The sequence below is a fragment of the Salvia splendens genome, chromosome 5 (assembly GCF_004379255.2).
Source record: "Salvia splendens isolate huo1 chromosome 5, SspV2, whole genome shotgun sequence".
In the NCBI taxonomy this organism is placed as follows: domain Eukaryota; kingdom Viridiplantae; phylum Streptophyta; class Magnoliopsida; order Lamiales; family Lamiaceae; genus Salvia; species Salvia splendens.
Window position 1 is genome coordinate 13,512,896 of NC_056036.1, and position 18,674 is coordinate 13,531,569.

At 38.1% G+C, this 18,674-nt stretch overlaps 4 protein-coding genes and 1 non-coding gene across 6 annotated transcripts; 3 read left to right on the plus strand and 2 right to left on the minus strand.

Moving 5' to 3' along the window:
- The first annotated feature begins 1,773 nt into the window (after positions 1–1,773).
- LOC121802416 (probable 2,3-bisphosphoglycerate-independent phosphoglycerate mutase) lies at positions 1,774–6,251 on the plus strand. Of its 2 annotated transcripts, XM_042202087.1 has the most exons (6): positions 1,774–1,958; positions 3,164–3,516; positions 3,829–3,974; positions 4,156–4,432; positions 4,568–4,840; positions 5,176–6,251. In XM_042202087.1, the coding sequence occupies exons 2-6, from the start codon at positions 3,208–3,210 to the stop codon at positions 5,644–5,646; spliced, it is 1,476 nt and encodes a 491-aa protein (XP_042058021.1). In that variant the 5' UTR covers positions 1,774–1,958; positions 3,164–3,207; the 3' UTR covers positions 5,647–6,251. The 2 variants fall into 2 exon arrangements, with proteins under 2 accessions (XP_042058021.1, XP_042058022.1); XM_042202088.1 differs by having other exon boundaries at positions 1,774–3,516.
- Positions 6,252–7,869: 1,618 nt separating this feature from the next.
- Positions 7,870–9,105, plus strand: LOC121802315 (2-oxoglutarate-dependent dioxygenase DAO-like). The gene is made up of 3 exons (XM_042201951.1): positions 7,870–8,301; positions 8,373–8,688; positions 8,758–9,105. Exons 1-3 carry the CDS (start codon positions 7,970–7,972, stop codon positions 9,007–9,009), a joined length of 900 nt encoding a protein of 299 aa, XP_042057885.1. The 5' UTR covers positions 7,870–7,969; the 3' UTR covers positions 9,010–9,105.
- LOC121802316 lies at positions 9,095–9,667 on the minus strand. The gene is made up of 2 exons (XM_042201952.1): positions 9,493–9,667; positions 9,095–9,406 (listed from the first exon to the last, which is right to left on the minus strand). The coding sequence occupies exons 1-2, from the start codon at positions 9,606–9,608 to the stop codon at positions 9,208–9,210; spliced, it is 315 nt and encodes a 104-aa protein (XP_042057886.1). The 5' UTR covers positions 9,609–9,667; the 3' UTR covers positions 9,095–9,207.
- A 49-nt stretch (positions 9,668–9,716) lies between these two features.
- Positions 9,717–9,790, plus strand: TRNAI-AAU. Its single transcript has one exon. It is a non-coding gene; the product is annotated as a tRNA-Ile (tRNA).
- Positions 9,791–10,015: 225 nt separating this feature from the next.
- LOC121803848 (MYB-like transcription factor EOBII) lies at positions 10,016–13,508 on the minus strand. Its single transcript, XM_042203437.1, has 3 exons — positions 13,385–13,508; positions 13,191–13,320; positions 10,016–10,385 (listed from the first exon to the last, which is right to left on the minus strand). The coding sequence occupies exons 1-3, from the start codon at positions 13,506–13,508 to the stop codon at positions 10,016–10,018; spliced, it is 624 nt and encodes a 207-aa protein (XP_042059371.1).
- Positions 13,509–18,674: the final 5,166 nt, after the last annotated feature.

Below are 18,674 nucleotides of genomic sequence, written 5' to 3' on the forward strand. Positions count from 1 at the left end.
TCTCACATACCAAAATGAACCACGACGATGACACCACTAGTTCTAGCTCCTCGGAGTCGGGTAGTTCGCACTCGGAGACCTCGGCAGCCTTAGATGCAGCCGATTAAGAGGCCATGGCGGAATGCTTACTCGAACTGCAGCGCGAGGAGGCGGCGGCGGCGGAGCAGATCCGCAGGCATATTCGACGTCGGACGTGTGTCCGACGCGACCACGCGGCAGCTCACCAACGTCTAGTTGAAGACTATTTTACCGATCAACCACGGTGGGGACCGACTGTTTTCCGCCGGCGGTTTAGAATGCCGCGTTACCTATTTCTCAGCATTGTTCGGACGTTGTCGTCACGTGATGAATACTTCACGTATCGGGAAGACGGCATCGGCAGACCCGGCCTTACACCGTTGCAAAAGAGCACGGCTGCACTCCGTCAGTTGGCCTACGGCACCATGACGAACATTTTCGACGAGTACCTCCACATCGGGGAGACAACGGGCCGGGAGTGCTTGAAGAGATTTTGTAGGGGAGTTGTGGAGGCCTACGACGACACATATTTGCGCAAGCCGACTGCCGCTGATTGCCTGGGCCTGATGAAAATGCACGAGACGGCGCACGACTTTCCTGGGATGCTAGGGAGCATCGACTGTATGCACTGGGAGTGGAAGAATTGTCCGAAGGCGTGGAGAGGCCAATTCACTAGTGGATACAAGGGCAACCACCCGACTTTGATCCTCGAAGCCGTCGCTGACCATCGACTTTGGATCTGGCATGCGTACTTCGGCGTAGCCGGGTTGAACAACGACATCAACGTCCTCAACTCCTCCACCCTCTTCGCCGAGCAATGCAACGGCAACGGCCCGGCCATCGAGTTCACTGCCAACAGGCGCCGATACCACATGGGGTACTACTTGGCCGATGGCATATACCCACGGTGGCCTGTTTTTCTGAAGACGATCAACTGCCCAATGGGTGAGCAGAGGGTTTTATTTGCGCAAAAGCAGGAGGCGGCGCGGATGGATGTCGAGCGGGCATTTGGTGTGCTCCAAGCATCGTGGGCAATTGTGAAAGGGCCGGCTCGTCTCTGGTTCAAGGAAAGCATCGCCGACGTCATGTATGCGTGCATTATCATACACAACATGATAATCAAGCATGAAGGTAGGAGCATCACCGAGTGGAACGATGATGACGGTGCATCTAGCTCGTCCAGCAAGGTGACCGAGCCCCCCGCTAGAGGATTGGCGTCGGGCTTGGACGAGATTCTAGCTAGACAGGCCTCAATGCGCAACCAACAAGACCATGCGCAACTCATGAACGACATGATTGAAGAAGTGTGGGCCCGTAACCGCCGTCGTTGAGTTTGCGTATTTTTTTAATTCGTATTGTAATGTATTAATTTTTATATATGAAATGAAGTTTTTTCCCAATTTTTTATTATTTAAATATTCAAATAAAATAAAATGCATAGGGCGCTACTTAGGGCGCCCCATTGCAGGTGGGAGGGTAGGAGGATAAAACTGCTGACGTGGCGCGCCTTAGGGCGCCCCATTGTGGATGCTCTAAACTTAACATACAAAATTTTATCAATTAAATTTAATTATATTTAATAAGAATGAAAATTTTATAAATTAGAGTACTATTTAAATTAAATTTATAAAGAAAAAAAATTAATATGATAAAAAAGTAAAATCAACAAAAAAATTGGAAACACGTAAAATTATTTTGAAATTTACGACCATATACATAGAATATAGTTCCACGTTTTCGCAACGCTCACTTCACTTCACTTCACTACCTCTCTTTCTTCCATCACCTCTACTTGTCTCTCTCTCCTTGTTGCCGTCCGATCACGTCGCCGCCGCCCTCCTGCCCCCCGTCCGATCTCGACTCGACCGTGTCTCTCTTCCTGTCTGCCCTAATTTCTTTTGGATGGAATCAGAGCTAAAAGAATTCGCTTTTGATACCTTGTACATTTTTTTTAACTTTCTTTTTTTACTCTTTTGAACCGTTTAAATTCTCAGATATTGTCATTTTGGGAATCTGATTAGTTTACTTTGCATATTATTTTATCATCAATTTTTTTTGTTTTTCTTTTATTTTTAATTCCCGTTAAAGCAAAAAAAAAAGAAGAAAAGGATAAAAGAAAACTCATTTTTTTAGATTTTGTAGCGAAAAAAGATGAGAAGAAGGTTGGGATTTTTACGGTTGGATGAAGATGTGGATTTCCTTGTATTAATCTACTGCTTTTGCGAAATGAGTTCTTTCGTGGTTTATGGCAATGTGGTTTAGATAGAAAACATTGTTACTTTGTCGTTTAAAAACATTGAAGCTTATTTTGGTGAGCTTTTTTTTTTCTCAGTTTCTTATTGATGTGTGAATTGTGATTAATGTTTGTTTGAATCTTTGCAATGTGTTTTGTTCAATGTGATATTTTTTTTTCTGAATTCAAGAAGCAATGTGTTGTATCTGATTGCTTATTTTTGAAGGTTCTAATTATTTGATGTTTGTTTACTGTGTGATGGAATGCTTGAATGGTTTTTAGCTTCTGCATTTAATTGAACACTTAATGATGTTTGAGTGTCTAATCATTTCATGTTTATTAATTACATGCATAGATATATTTTTGCTATAGTATTTTGGCTCGACAAGTGGTTAGACCAGTTAAACCATGAACCGATAGCTTCATCAGTTTGCTTATCAGTTCGGTTTTTAATCATTGGTTTGAACTTTGAACAAACATATTTTCGCTAACTCATTTTTCCTGAGACTAGTGAAATACTACTATCAGTTTCTGAGTTTTAAGATTGCTCAATGGTATTTGCAATAATGGTGATTGATCAATTTGTTCCTTGTTCTTTTCAATGTATTGAGGTTGTTTTTCTAATGTATTTTTAGGCTGGATACAATTTCTTCATTGATGGATTTCGTTCGTAACAATGTAAAAGAAAGAATGTCATTGCTTCCATCTGACTTTGGCTGAAGTTCTGTAGTTTTTAACAATAAGTTGCTACATGTTTGCTTGGCGATAGATTTATTTATTTGTGGTATTGCTTTTGCTTGGGAGGTTTCTAATCATGTTTGTTTTTTCGTCGGTTTCTATTTTTCATATTTGTGATCAAGATTTTAAATCAAGATGTTTATACTAAAATTGACATGGGTGTCTTGATTGCAGAAAACCTTTTGCATAGGTAAAAATAAGTGTTATAGCTGTAGGAAATGGTTAACTCAAAAGAGCCAAAGAGAAGGGTTGCTTTTATTCTAGTTGATGGGGTGGGAGATGTATCACTGCCAAGATTTGGTTATAAGAATCCCTTGCAAGTTGCTAATGTCCCTAATTTGGATGCAATTGCATCGGCTGGCATCAACGGTCTAATGGACCCTGTTGAAGTAGGCTTAGGTTGTGGAAGTGACACTGCACATATCTCTCTGCTGGGCTATGATCCTATGATCTATTACCGAGGCCGTGGTGCATTTGAGTCCATGGGTGCAGGTTTGGCAATGTCACCTGGAGATATCGCTTTTAAAGTACGCACCATCTTTTCCGCTGTTACTATGCTTAAGGTCTTATTAGTTGATGCAGTTTTAGATTGGAAAAATTATCATAATTTCTTTACACTACAGTTAAAGAATATTATTGTGCCTTAGATATTCAAACCTTTTCTTCTTCAACTCAAAAGGAATGCACAATCTCATAATAAGCAGCATTTTATAGCTGCATCCTATTGATCTTCACAATAGTTTGTCTTATACCAACTGGATACAATCTTAACTATTCTGAATTAATAATTAAAAACAATATGGCTGATTCTCATTTCACCCTTCATCTTTTTCTCTCAGACCAACTTTGCAACTCTTGATGAAAGTACTGGAGTAGTTACCAGCAGGAGGGCAGACAGGCATTTTGAAGAAGAAGGACCTGTTCTTTGTGCAGCACTGGATAGACTCAAGCTGCCTTCTTTTCCTCAATATGAAGTTAGAGTCAGGTGCATGTCGTTCTGGATTTTACATGTTTAGAAAACACCCTCACTTTGTTGAATAGTATTAAGCTAATGTTAAGAATTGCATCTAAGTTGAGCTGTGAATTCTAACCAGTTAGGCTTGTTCTATGATATGCTAATGCTACTGTTCATTGAGTATACCTAATGTGCATTATCATCTTTATAGGTATGCCACGGAGCATAGGTGTGGGGTGGTTGTTAAAGGCCCAAAATTAAGTGGATACATATCAGGGACCGATCCATTGAAGGATAATCGCCTACTTTTACAAGCTCAACCTCTTGATGATTCTGATGAAGCAAAGAATACGGCTGCAGTTATTAACGAGTTATCGAAAGAAATATCCCGCATTTTGGTTGGGCATCCTGTGAATGCTAGAAGAGTTGCCGAAGGAAAGAATATAGCTAATGTTGTCCTTTTACGAGGTTGTGGGATTCGAATTGAGGTAATCTTTGATAAATTGGGTATATGCTTCTACCTCTCTCATTTAATAAATTAAAAAAAGTATGGGCTGCCTTTTTGTTTGATTGGAAATTCCATTTTTGGATAATTGCTTCTGAACAAAAAATGACAAATCCAGGTCCCTCCTTTTGAAAAAATACACGGTTTGTGGCCTTGTATGGTTGCTCCTACCAAGATTATTGCTGGTTTGGGTTTATCCCTTGGTATTGATATTTTAGAAGCTTCAGGAGCAACAGGAGACTACAGAACCCTGCTAACCTCAAAATCAGATGCAATAGACAGAGCACTCTCAGCTCCTTCTAAATCAAGCCCCAATGTCTTTGTGCCTGGGGAAGATGAACATAAACCCGGCAGGCCTGATGGCTATGACTTCGGTTTCCTTCACATTAAGGTCGCGTTTTACTAATTTATGTCCATTCAGTTTGTCACTGATATAATTGTTCTTAGCATACATGGGTGGCTCTATACTTGTTTTCTGGAGTGGGATACTGTGCTCGTACTACTTTTCTTGCATATGTCGTACAAGAAAACATGTCATTATGCAGACTTAGTATTTGTGTGCGGAAAGTATGTTACTTTTCAGCTGCTTTGAGCTCCTGCTAGGATCTCAATCTTTATTTATCTGATTCAGTTCTGCTTACTCGTCTCCGCTCAATTTGAATATAAATATCTGAATTGTTTGGTTCTGTTGTGTTCTGAGTATTTCCAAACATGTGAAAATTGCAGGCAATAGATGATGCTGGTCATGATAAAGCAAGTGTATTCAAAGCCAAAGGCGTAGAAGCTGTTGATAAAGCTATAGGGCAACTAACTAAGCTCCTCTGGCAAGCAGAGTCAGCAGGGGAGTTCCAATATTACATTTGTGTCACTGGGGACCATTCTACTCCAGTTGAATATGGTGATCACAGCTTCGAACCAGTCCCATTTACACTGTGTCGTTTGAAAGACTTCATTGGTGCTGTGGGTGGAGATTCACATCTTTCTAATATCCCTCTCGATCCTTTTCCTCTTCCAACCGTTGAACCCGGTGAGGATTTAGCACATGCTGACAGAAGTCAAGAAGAGAAACAGGGCCGGGCTTTTAAAGGTGACAAAGTTTTCGAGTTCAATGAGATAGCAGCAGCCAGAGGAATTCTCGGACGATTTACTGGTAGCGAAATGATGGGAATCATAAAGGCATATCTCAAGCTTTCATAATAGCTCTTCCATCCACTTCTTCGTGGGTATTCCTTTTTTACCCTGTGACAAGACCGACTGTGCTGAAAAAATACGAGAGCAGATAGTTGCGTTGGAGGTTTTTGTTGCATGTTCCTGCAACTGCTTGTGTATTTCGCTTTCCGTTGGTTGAAAGAGAGACTCTAGTAGTTCGTTTCACTCACTTTGGAGACATGTCTTGGTACAGTTTATCAGAAAGTGAAATAAAAACTTATGTTGGAATCCTTCTTAGCTCGAGACCAGTGTTATGAAAATTGCCCCTGGGCCGCGGGATCCACGTTCCTCCACCAGAAATTGTCCCGATGTAGGTCGGCAGAGCGAGATGCCGGGGTGAGGGCAGGCGATATATCATATATTCTCTAGGTGACGTTATATCTTTTTATACCCCTTGTGAAATTATCTCTCTTTATATCCTTATTATGTCACTTTATATCTCTAATTTTGTTTTTAAATTTGTAATTTGAAAATTCATTTTTATTTTAAGTTTTAACTTTTAGTAATGTTAACTGCTCGAGACAATAATGTTTTGTAATAATCTCTGGCTTAACAATGCTTTGTACAATTGTACTACTCTGTTTTCTGTATAATCGAAGTGGCCAAATCTTTCTCTCTCCCCCCCCTGTATTATGCAGAAATTTCCCATAGTATTAGGCAGAGAATGATGAAGTGATTTAGGTACATATAGGTCGGTGGCCAATTGCTAACTTATCATTTAATTACTATTTACAACTAATTTAAGATTATAGGATTTTAGAAAACTTGTGGTCTATAATTTTCCACATGTAATTTTCGTTTTTATTAATTAAATCGAAAAAGATAAAAAACTAACAAATTAGGGTTTTTGATGAAAATGTGAATATAGTGTTTTAAAAATATCAACACAATGCTCGGAGAATGTTAACACATTGCTTATATTGACATTCTAAATGTATTATATTGACATATTTTATATATCATGTTAACATTTGTTGTTGTACGAAAAAATTAAAAGTTTTTGATTTTTTTTTCAAATTTTGACATCAGAACATATGCAAGTGAGACCTCGTTAGAATCCTTATGAAATTATCTTTAATTTGATATATGTTGTGCGAAAAAATAATTTAAATCGAGAAAGTTATTTGTGCTTTAAAGTTATGTGATATTTTTCAAAAGTTGGTTACAACTAATTTGTTGTAAATTGACCTTAATACCCTTATTGACGTTTTTTGTTATCGTATTGACATTACGGGGCTAATGATCTAGACCCTTAATTTAAATATCTAATGACTATTATTTAGTTATAGTTAGCAATATACAGGAATGAGTAAAATAAAAGATATCCAAAATTGAGAATATTAGTAGTCTTTAGAGCATCTCCAATAGCGGCGAGCGCACCGGCTCGCCGATTTTTGGCGCTCGTCGGTCCGCTCGCCGAACTATTGCAGCCGGCGAGCTCCAAATCAGCGAGAAAAATGGCGAGCGCACGCTGATTTCCGAGCGCTCGCCGATCGGCTGGCCGCTATTGCAGGCTCCCGATCGGCGAACGGAAATTTTTAATTTTTTTATTTAATGTTTTTTTATGAAACTCATTCTTGGTTGTTTCTCTTTTATAGAGATATCCTTGAATGTTTTATGTTCCACTTTCGATGTGGGACAAACTCATTCTTGGTTGTTTCTCTTTTATAGAGACATCCTTGAATGTTTTATGTTCCACTTTCGATGTGAGACAAAATCATTCTTGGTTGTTTCTCTTTTATAGAGACATCCTTGAATGTTTTATGTTCCACTTTCGATGTGGGACAAACTCATTCTTGGTTGTTTCTCTTTTATAGAGACATCATTGAATGTTTTATGTTCCACTTTCGATGTGGGACAAACTCATTAATGAGGATGTTGTAATGTAGTTTTAATTTTAATGAAGTGTGTTTTTTTAATTAATGTATTTTTAAAATTTTAATACTATTATTGAATTTTCCCGTATCTGTGTCGTAAATTCAATTCCATATTTTTGTGATTGTCAATTATTTGTTTTATATAATTTTGAGTGATGTGACTAGGCTATTGCTAGGCTATTGTTGGGCTATTTGCTTATCCTGATGATGTAGCAGGAGGATTTTTAGTGCTAATGATGTGGCAGGAGGAGTTTGTGGCTAGGCTATGGCTGGACTATTCTTATAGTGGATGCCCTTAAAGGCGTGCAGCATCCACAAACCTGTATATTTTTTCCCAAACAACATCCTAGAAAAATGAAGATATGTCTTAACCTGTTTAGACATATAGAGCATCATAAAAAGCAAGAAGAATGCAAGCAATTTTTGTGTAAGAAATGGCGAGTGAAATTCCAGTGATCGATCTGCAAGACTTCCCGGCGACAGGGAAGCTGGTGGCTGCGTGCGAGGAGTGGGGATGCTTCCGGATCGTGAATTACGAGGGGATTCTGCCAGATTCTCTGCTCTGCGAAATGAGGCAAGTGGTGGGATCGCTGCTAGATCTGCCGGCCGAGGTCAAGGCCAGAAACCGCGACGTCATGCCAGGAAGCGGATACATGGCGCCGTCTCCGGTCAATCCGCTCTACGAGGCGCTCGGCCTCTACGACCCCTCTTCTCCTCAAGCTGTCGATGCTTTCTGCTCCGACTTGGATGCAACTCCTCAGCAAAGGTTTCAATTCTCTCACTAGTTAATTATGATTGATGAGAAAAAGTGATGATTGTCAGCTATGAATTGATCAGCGATGTTATCTCCAAGTATGCAAGAGCAGTGAATGAATTGCTGGTGGATATTGGGGGTAAAATTGTGCTGGGGTTAGGTGTGAGAGGCTTCTCCTTTGATGATTGGTGTTGCCAGTTCAGGATCAACAAGTACAAGTTTGCCCCTCACACTGTCAACTCCCCTGGAGTGCAGCTGCACACTGATTCTAGCTTCCTCACTCTCCTGCACGACGATAAAGATATCGGTGGCCTCGAGGTTATGAAGCCCTCCGGCGAATTCCAGCCTGTCGATCCCTCCCATGGAACCCTTGTTGTCAATCTTGGTGATATTGCAGCTGTAAGTCAGATCTTATACGATAACTTTTCCTAATAATACACTGTTCTAACTTTTTTTGGGGGTTTAAAGGTGTGGAGCAATGGGAGATTCTTGAACGTGAAGCACCGTGTGATGTGTAAGGAAGCGGGCACGAGGCTTTCGATTGCTACCTTCTTGTTGGGGCCCAAGGCGGAGATGGTGGAGGCGCCACTGGAGTTGGTGGATGCCGAACATCCTCGTCTCTTTTCGGCCTTCACTTATCATGATTATAGGAAGCTCCGAGTGTCCAACAGGCTGCAGACTGGTGAAATTGTGGATTGCTTCCGCATTAATAAAGATTAAGGCAAACTTGTAACTGGAATCAAATCAAATCTATTGTAATGGGATGTTCAACCAATTAATTAAGGAATAAATAAAGCTATGTATCTTTGGACAGAATTGAATTTATTGTGAAGCTATAACTTTGTATATAGTGTATGTGTTTGAGAAACAAACTCACTAAAAACGTAAAACATGGAATACTAAAAGATAAGTAGTGAATTAAGGTTGATTGGATGAGCATTGAGGGCAGGAAAAGCAGCCTCTTCCAGCACAGTAGGTGCAAGAAAGTGAAGTGGATTTCTGAGAAACAATAGGAGTCAAAGGGAAAGGGCCTCCTTGTCTGATGAGTCCAGAGCCTTTGCATTTCCGACAAGCGATGCGATTCACATCACCGCATCTCTTACACATGCCTAAAGAACTGTTTGGAAATGGATAAATTCTTTGTGAACATTAAAAAAAAAGTGAGAAAACAAATTAAGTGAATGAGTGTATGTATAAAATGACCTGCGCTGAGAAGAGGAGATGAAGGAGTCGATCTTGGGGGCTGAAATGGTGGCAGAGAGGAGCAGAGCTCCGACGGCGTAGCCTGCTACTTCGCTTGCTGTTATCTGTTCAAACATGCTTTCATCTCCACAAGTTTTCTCCACTGGACTATTCTTATCTTCATCACCATTATCAAAATAAAATCCAAATACATGAATTGTTTTGATTCATTTAAATTTCAGTGAGGCCTATTAGCTCAGTTGGTTAGAGCGTCGTGCTAATAACGCGAAGGTCGCAGGTTCGAAACCTGCATGGGCCACTTTATTTTTATAATTTTAATTCCATTTTTTTTTGGCGAAGAACAAAAAATACAAATTGCATCTGAAGGCCATTCCTTTTCCTTTATTTAAAATATTATTCCAATTCAACTAAAGAGTTACAAAATCCGAATTGTACAATAGGGTGAATACGAAATGGAACATGAAACTATATGAATTACTATTACCTAACAAGTACTGTAATTAATTGGTCATGCCTAGTTTCCTTAAAGTAGAAGATAATCAATTGCATCGCCTTCAAAAGGATGATAATTTTCAGTCGGTATATCTGGAAGATGATCATTTTCAGCATCCAAGTTCCACAATCCACCCCACAAGTAACAATCCAATGGCACGGAATCGGAGGACGATGCACTTTCCTCCATAAATAACTGATCGATGATGCTCGCCATCTCTTCATCCTTCTTCTCACTACCACTACTATTGGCATGAATATGCTCACTTTGCTGTTGCTTGATAATTCTGCGCTTCTGTTGTTTCGCAGTCGATGGTTTTCTTGTCTTGAAACGAGTCCTCCAATAGTTCTTGATCTCATTGTCCGTTCGTCCAGGTAAGTATCTTGCTATAGTAGACCATCTGTACATATATATATATATATATATATAGGGTAGTGATCAAGGTATAACTAATCTTAAGTGTATAACTAGAGAACAAATCTCAGCCACACATCTTAATGGAACAAATATTATTTATTTTAATAATACAAAATAGGCTAAGTGTATTTTTGGAAATTACAATATTAAAATATAAAATAGGATCATGAACATGCTTCTGTGAAAATTGTTGTTCCAGCGCGAATTGAAATCACCCAACGTAACGCCAAAACCCACTTGCTCTGCCTTCAGCTCGATACAAGTGTAAAAGGAGGTGGATCGAATGATCAGTCTACATTCACAATTACAATAGAGCTCGCTTCGCAATTGAGGATTTCGTCGTCAAGACTACTATCAACTACTTTCAACTGCTCCTCTCTCTTTCCAATTCTTTTATATATACGGATTATAATTGATGTTGATAAAATTGTAAACTTAGATTAATCCCACAACTTTAACATTATTTTGGCTTGTGTTTGAATTTTTTATCGTGTAAAAATTAATATTAAGCACGGTAGTTGAACATTTTGTCTCCATAGAAATTTAACTTTTTTCAAATTTAATATTATGAGATAATTAAAAAAATATTAAAATTATAAAATAATTAGCTATTTTTGTAAAAGGTTAGAATGATGAGAAATTGACTGACTTTTCTGCCAATTTATAATTTAATCAAGCAACCAAATTTTTTTTTTAATTATATAAGTAGTACAGTACCAACTTTCGTTTATATGTTTGGGTAAAGATCATGCTTCTGTGAAAACATGATTTTACTTCACTCTTGTGTACAAAACACATCACTCTTATTCTGATTTTACTTCACTCTTGTTCACAAAACACTTCACTCTTGTTCAGAAAACATTTCACTCTTGTTCACAAAACACATCACTCTTATTCTGATTTTACTTCACTCTTGTTCACAAAACACTTCACTCTTGTTCAGAAAACACTTCACTCTTGTTCACAAAACACATCACTCTTATTCTGATTTTACTTCACTCTTGTTCACAAAACACATCACTTTTACTCAGGTTTTACTTCACTCTTGTTCACAAAACACATCACTCTTACTCAGATTTTACTTCACTCTTGTTCACAAAACACATCACTCTTACTCAGGTTTTACTTCACTCTTGTTCACAAAACACATCACTCTTACTCAGATTTTACTTCACTCTTGTTCACAAAAACACATCACTCTTACTCAGATTTTACTTCACTCTTGTTCACAAAAACACATCACTCTTACTCAGATTTTACTTCACTCTTGTTCACAAAACACATCACTCTTACTCAGATTTTACTTCACTCTTGTTTACAAAACACATCACTCTTACTCAGATTTTACTTCACTCTTGTTCACAAAACACATCACTCTTACTCAGATTTTACTTCACTCTTGTTTACAAAACACATCACTCTTAGCATGATTTTACTTCACTCTTGTTTACAAAACACATCACTCTTAGCATGATTTTACTTCACTCTTCACTCTTAGCATGATTATTTTTGGGACAATTCAACATTGATATTATAATTAGATCAGAGCAAGACGAAACAGAAAGGGGCTACATCTGAAATGCATAGCTAAAATCTCACAAAATTCAAATACTACACTACATCCCATCATAAAAATTGCAACGATAGCTTATCACCTAATGTTAATTCCCTAATTAAAGGAAATCAAAACTAAGAAAAACAGAAGATAAATTGGGAAATGCAGGCTAAATCATATCATAGATCTGTGTGTTCCCGCTCGGGGTCAGATGCCACGATCATGTGCGACAAGATATCGTAGAGCGGCCCGCCCTTGGCCATCGCCTCCTTCTTCTCCTTGATCACCGCGATGAGCTCCTTCCGGAGCGCCGCCGCCACCTTGTTGACGGTGGCGGTGTTGTTGGCCGCTGGAAGAGTGATGATTGGAGACACCGATGCAGATTCCTTCGTCGGGGAAAGAGAGTCACTTGAATCGTGAAAATATTGATAATTTCCAATCGAATTCCTCTTCAATCGGACGAATCGACGGTAGGAGAGCTGAGAACTATTTTGCAGAAGAAGGAAGAGGATGAGAAGAGAAGAAAGCGGTTTCTTTTTCAAATGCCAATGATGTAATCTAATTTTGGATGTGCAATGACCATTATACCCCCGCCTTATTATTGTGGAGTAAATTTGTGATTGAGGGAACTAATATCTCATTAAATTCAAAAATTAATACTAGCCCTTGATTTTTTTGATCTTGTGGCTATTATTTGTTCTCTAGTTATATGGTTAAGAGGTGTTTGCCATAGATCATGACCCTATATATATAGGATTGTGATCAAGATAGAACCATTCTTAAACGTAGAACCATTCTTAAACGTAGAACAAATGTCAAACGGAGGTCGTTAGATCTTTTAATCCAATGGTGTTGATTTGCACAACAACTTCCCATTACAACCAAAACTATTATTAATGGGTGAATGCAGAGAAGTGAAAAAATAAAGCATGCATGGACTCTTCTTCGTTTCATTCATTCTTTCATCAATATGTGAGTTTTTTCACATGTTGAGTCCGGAATGTCGTGAAAACATAGTCTAATATGTATGATTTTTAATCTTGACCGTCATTTTTTCCTCATCCAATGAATAAAATATGTAGAGTTCTAGGTTCTACACTTAAGAATGGTTCTGTCTTTAACGCAACCCTATATATATATATATATATATATATATAAATCATCAAATTAATAGTACTACTACTATATATACAATGTAGGGAGAGCTAGAGGGAGAAGGAGATATGAAATTACTTGTTTCCCCAAAGTGCATGAAGTTCAATAATGATCCCTTCTTCCTGTGGTGTTAAGTGTCCCTTTTTAAGGCCAGGCCTCAAGTAATTCACCCACCTCAGCCTGCAGCTCTTCCCACTCCTTCTCAAACCTGATCACCATAAATGGGAGTAAATAACAATAACAATCACAACATGCATTCTTTCTTTACATACCTGTGCACTTAGAGACAGAGCTCCATCTGCCTTCACCATGCTGAGAGACATACTGAAAGAGCAGCTGGTCTTCTTGAGGAGTCCATGGCCCTTTTCTCCACCAACCTGCTGCAGCTTGCTCCATTCAATCACTATGCACTATATTTGTATTGTATTCCCTTTTCAACTATTTGTCGGAAGTTTCTATGGCACATGACTGCTACACAATATTCTCTTATATATATAGACACACACACGCCTACATGCATGTACATGAGAGAGAAAGAGAGTTGGGGTCATCTTCATTCTGCGTTTGGAGCCACTATAAGCTGAGCTAATTAGCACTAAACATGATTAGCCATTAAATCTGGATTATTTTATTACAAAATCTGCAGCGAATCTGCCAGGTGTCCCTGAATCTTTCCATCTGCTAGACTATGCCAATTAACGTGGGCCAAATGTCGATGCCAAATATTGGCCACGGCACGATATTTTCTTATGTCGCGATGATGCCGTAGCTGTGTAACTAGTTTCTATAGTTCATTCTTCTATACCTTTTCTTCTTTAATTGTACTATTGTCTTTCAATTTTACTGTATCAGATATAAAATTAGGTACTTTACATCTCATAGATATAGTTTTGATTATAAGTCACTCAATATACAGATCATTTACCTTAATCGATATGTATTGTATCTTTTCTTTATCTATGTAATACTCCTACAAGAAATATATATTGTGTTACTGGGAATATAAATTATAAGACGATAATAAAGATTAAGTGTGTTGTATTTATAAAAAAGAAGAAGAAAGAAATGACACTAACTTTAATAGAACCAGTGACGAAGCCAGAATTTTAATGTTGGGGGGTCCAACTTACTCTTCAAGGTTGTGAGATATTTTTGTTTCGTCATCGCCAAGAACTGATGCGACCTAAGTTGGGACTGCCACAAAGATGGATAATATGTGTGAAATATCTTTAAAATTTAATTTACTAATAAAATCCATAAGATACATTTATGGGTCTCTTAGAATTTTATGGAACAAAAACTAAGGATAAAGTGTACTTTGTGAAGCTAAAACAATAATAAATATAAAAAATACTAAACATTGCAGCCTATAGGATTCGAACACTGTACTTAACTGTAAAAAGATAGAGTTGACCACCACTTGTGCTAAGTATATAGAATAACTTCTGGTCAATTGCTAACTCGTCATTTAATTGCTAACTACAACTAATTTAGACCATTAGATTTTACAAATCTTGTAGTCTATAATTTACCACGTGTATTTTCATTTTTTATTTATTAATATTTAAAATATAATAGCAATTATCCAATTTAGGGTTTAGAAACACAATGTCAATATAGTGTATGAAATACATTAACACGAAGACATGATAATGTCAACACAATTTTATATTGACATTGTACAAGCATTATGTTAACATATTATGTAAGTTGTATTGAAATAAAACTGTTTCACCAAAAATACGAAAATTCAAAAAAAAAATTCAAATTTTAACTTCGAAACATATGCATGTAGGATCTCGTTGGAATCCTTATAAAATTATCTTTAATTTGATATATGTTTTGTCAAAAATAATTTAAATTGAAATAGTTATATACATTTAAAATTTTGAGATATTTTTAAAAAGTTAGTTATAACTACTTTGTCGTTAATTGACATAAATACCCTAATTGACATTTTTTGTTCGTTGCATTGATATTCGGAGTTGAATGATCTTAGTCTTTGATTTTAAGATCTAATGCATATCATTTAGTTGTAGTTAGCAATTTAACTATGAGTTAACAATATAACACACTCCTAGGGGTGTGATCCGTTGCTAACTTTTCTTAAATTGCTAACTCATCAACGTAGTGTACTAAAAATATCGATACGATAATACTGAAATGTCAACATAAACTTAAGTTGATATTTTAATACATTGTGTTGACATTAATATTTAAAATGTCAACACATATTTGTGTTGACATTTTAACGTAATCGTATTGACATTTTTAATACACTACGTTAATGAGTTAGCAAGTTAGCAATTTAAGAAAAGTTAGCATTATAATGCACCCCTGGATATATGTATTTATAATGTAGTAAACATCGAATTTGGTGGGGAGACCATGGGCCCCCGGCCCTCATGTGGCTTCACCACTGAATAGAACAGTCCAAAAAAAGTATATAATCCAACAATAATGGGGCATAAAGAGTAGTACTAATTTTTATTCTGAGAGTTCATATATACATTTCCCACGTTGTTTCTAATTCAAATTTTGTTTTCAGTTTTTGATCGTTTATACTAGACATGCACAAATCGAATCGGACCGCCGGTTAACTGGCGGTTCGGAACCGCCGGTTCATGAACCGGAACCGGCACCGGCTGTTCAAGCAGGCGGTTCAGGTTCAGAAATATCATGAACCGTAACCGGCGGTTCGCCGGTTTAAACCGGCGGTTCAACGGTTCCAACGGTGGGATTCCGGCTAGGTGTGCAGAAAAATCGGCGATTTTTTACGAAAACCGCCGGTTTGAACCGACGGTTTGAGACGGTTCAGGTGCTTTTTCAGGTGGCAGAGCATATGTGGCAGTGTATAGGCCTGAAAACAGGTCAGAAACCGCCGGTTTCCGTAAAAAACCGTGGACTGAACCGCTGGTTCAGGCGGTAAACCGGTCGAATTTGAAATTTGAATTTTTTTATTTTTATTTTATTTCTTCCAATTTAATCGTATAAATACTCTACTTCCCCCATCATTTTTACTCACCTCATTCTTGTGTTAACAAGGATTTCCTTCTCTCAATCTCAATTTCTCTATTCTCTCATTATTCTCTCTACTTACTACTATATTTGTTGTTGTGTTCGTAATTTACCATTTATTCAATACTCCATATTCCATACTACTTTCATTTTACACTATGTCTTCTTATCGTGGTGGACCGGGACGTGGTGATCGGGGCAAAGGAATTGCCCAAGATCAAAGTAGTCGTCCCTCAAAATCAAGGCGACCTAGTCGTCGAGAAGTTATGGAGGAGGTTTCCCGAGTGGCGGCTGAACGCATGCAAGTAAGTTTTTTTAAAAAAATATTTTTACAATTCTTAATTTCATAAGATTGAGTTTTTTAATTTATTTTGTGTTCCTGATTAAACTTCAACTTATATAATATTTATAGATATAAGAAGATCATATGACAGCCATGCTACTCGCTGAAATGCATCAAGGTGGGGGGGAAGAGGCGGTGGTAGTTCCCAACAAGATGACGAGTACGACGTGTCTATATCGTCGGACTCGGACAACAATGATGATAGATCTCATTCTCGTATTCCGTCTAGCACCGGCGGAAATGAGGACATGCCTCCTCCCCCTCCACCCACTAACACTACAAAAGCTTTGAAATCTGATATTTTTGTTAAACACTACAAGAAGGTCCCGGTGGTGATTCCAAGTCCTCATGATCCGCACTCTCAAGAAGAGATATCGGCGTTTCATGCATATTGTAACTATTGTGATAAAGTCTACAAATTTGGGAGTGGTGGGGGATATGGCACCCTCCGTCGTCATTTGGTGACAAAGCATCCGGTAGAATGTGGCACTACCTCTACCCAAACCCAACTAAACTTCCAACCCGGTGGCTCAGGTTCGTCAGGTTCGCCTCTTTTTAAATATGATCAAAAAATTTTTGCCGACGTTATGACTAGATGGGTTGCAATGAAGCATTTTCCTTTTAATGTTTATGATGACAAAAAATTTGAGGTTACTATGCAAAGTGGTTTGAACGTAGCTATCAAAAGAGTAGGTCGAATGACCGTTCAACGATCTACCGTTAGACAATGTTTGGAGAAAAAAGTTGAATTATCACGTTATTTACTAAACTTGGGACACAAAGTGAACATTTGCTCAGATGTATGGACTGATTGTTTTAACCGGCATTCATACATGGGCATTACGGTTCACTTTGTGGACAATAGTTGGACTTTGAACAAACGTTTAATTGGTTTTAGAGAATTTGAGACGACACCACACACTGCACCCGAAATTGCTTCTTTAATTATTCAAGTTTTGAATGAATTTCAATTATGCAATAAGATATTTTCTGTTGGTTTTGATAATGCTACTGCTAACACTGCAAGTATTAATGACTTGATTGCGGCTTGTGCTCCGGTTATTGGAGGAAAGTATTTTCATCAAAGATGCATATGTCATATTTTGAATTTATGCGTACAAGATGCGCTTGAATTATGGCAAAAGCATGTTAGTCCTATTAGAACTGCAGTTAGATTAATCCATCAAAAGCCACCTATTGACAAAGCTTGGAAGAAGTATTGCCATCAAAAGAATGTAAGATATACGAATTTTACCATGGATGTGTCTCATAGATGGAATTCGACATATGATTGTCTGAATTCTACTTTGATGCATAAAGATTCTTTGTGTGATTTTTTTAGAACCTATCCCGTTTCTGATTTATATCTTTCGCATAGTTGTTGGGATCATAGCGTGACTTTATTTAAATTGTTCAAATATTTCAAAAATGCAATTGTTGAATTATTGGGTGTTTATTATTGCACTATTGTTCGTGTTTTAGAGCATTGCATGTATATATCACTTGGTTTTAAAACTGCGATGAAAAATGCTTACTCTTCACCTGAATTGATGTGTGTTTTATATTATATGATTGAGAAATGGCTTAAGAGCATGCGCAGCGGTGGCGTCCGTCGCCACCGCCCTCCGCGCCCCTGGCACGGACGCCATCCGCCGCCACTGCGCTCGCGCCGCTGGCACGGCGCTGCTCGATGTATCGAGCACGTCCGTGCCAGCAGACGCACACGTGGCGCGCTCCCATTCGTCAACGGCGTAGCCGTTGCATTTAAACATTTTTTATTTTTTTAAAAAATCGGTTTTTTATTAAAAAAACCGATAAAAAATAAAAAAAAATTTCACTTCCCCAAAAAAATATATCCGTTTATAACCGTTTTTTACACCTTTTTAATTTTTTTTCATTTTTTTTACCCCAAAAATACACACTTTCATCTATAAATACCCTCAATTTCACCCCAAAAATTCACATCAAACTACACAACTCTCATCATCATTCTCCAATATCCATTCTCATCTCCATTCTCTCATATCCATTTTCATCTTCATTCTCTCATCCAGGAGTCCCGGAATGTCGGGAACGGCCGAAGCGAGGTCGACATCATCACCGCCGCGCTGAGCACCTACCAATCCATGAACGGTAAGTCGTTCAAATATCTTAACGTTTGGCAGGAGACGCGGACGCACCCGAAGTATAAGGGAGGCATA

What these genes read in the sequence shown, in the direction of transcription:
- LOC121802416 (XM_042202088.1), top strand. Translation starts at nt 3,208, where the DNA reads ATGGTTAACTCAAAAGAGCCAAAGAGAAGGGTTGCTTTTATTCTAGTT. An exon ending in CTGGAGATATCGCTTTTAAA is followed by an intron (nt 3,517 to 3,828) that starts GTACGCACCATC and finishes TTTTTCTCTCAG; the next exon opens with ACCAACTTTGCAACTCTTGA. An exon ending in TCGGTTTCCTTCACATTAAG is followed by an intron (nt 4,841 to 5,175) that starts GTCGCGTTTTAC and finishes TGAAAATTGCAG; the next exon opens with GCAATAGATGATGCTGGTCA.
- LOC121802315 (XM_042201951.1), top strand. Translation starts at nt 7,970, where the DNA reads ATGGCGAGTGAAATTCCAGTGATCGATCTGCAAGACTTCCCGGCGACA. An exon ending in GATGCAACTCCTCAGCAAAG is followed by an intron (nt 8,302 to 8,372) that starts GTTTCAATTCTC and finishes TGAATTGATCAG; the next exon opens with CGATGTTATCTCCAAGTATG. An exon ending in ATCTTGGTGATATTGCAGCT is followed by an intron (nt 8,689 to 8,757) that starts GTAAGTCAGATC and finishes GGGGGTTTAAAG; the next exon opens with GTGTGGAGCAATGGGAGATT.
- LOC121802316 (XM_042201952.1), bottom strand. Translation starts at nt 9,608, where the DNA reads ATGTTTGAACAGATAACAGCAAGCGAAGTAGCAGGCTACGCCGTCGGA. An exon ending in ATCTCCTCTTCTCAGCGCAG is followed by an intron (nt 9,407 to 9,492) that starts GTCATTTTATAC and finishes ATTTCCAAACAG; the next exon opens with TTCTTTAGGCATGTGTAAGA.
- LOC121803848 (XM_042203437.1), bottom strand. Translation starts at nt 13,508, where the DNA reads ATGGAGCAAGCTGCAGCAGGTTGGTGGAGAAAAGGGCCATGGACTCCT. An exon ending in CTCTGTCTCTAAGTGCACAG is followed by an intron (nt 13,321 to 13,384) that starts GTATGTAAAGAA and finishes TATGGTGATCAG; the next exon opens with GTTTGAGAAGGAGTGGGAAG. An exon ending in CATGCACTTTGGGGAAACAA is followed by an intron (nt 10,386 to 13,190) that starts GTAATTTCATAT and finishes ATATATGTACAG; the next exon opens with ATGGTCTACTATAGCAAGAT.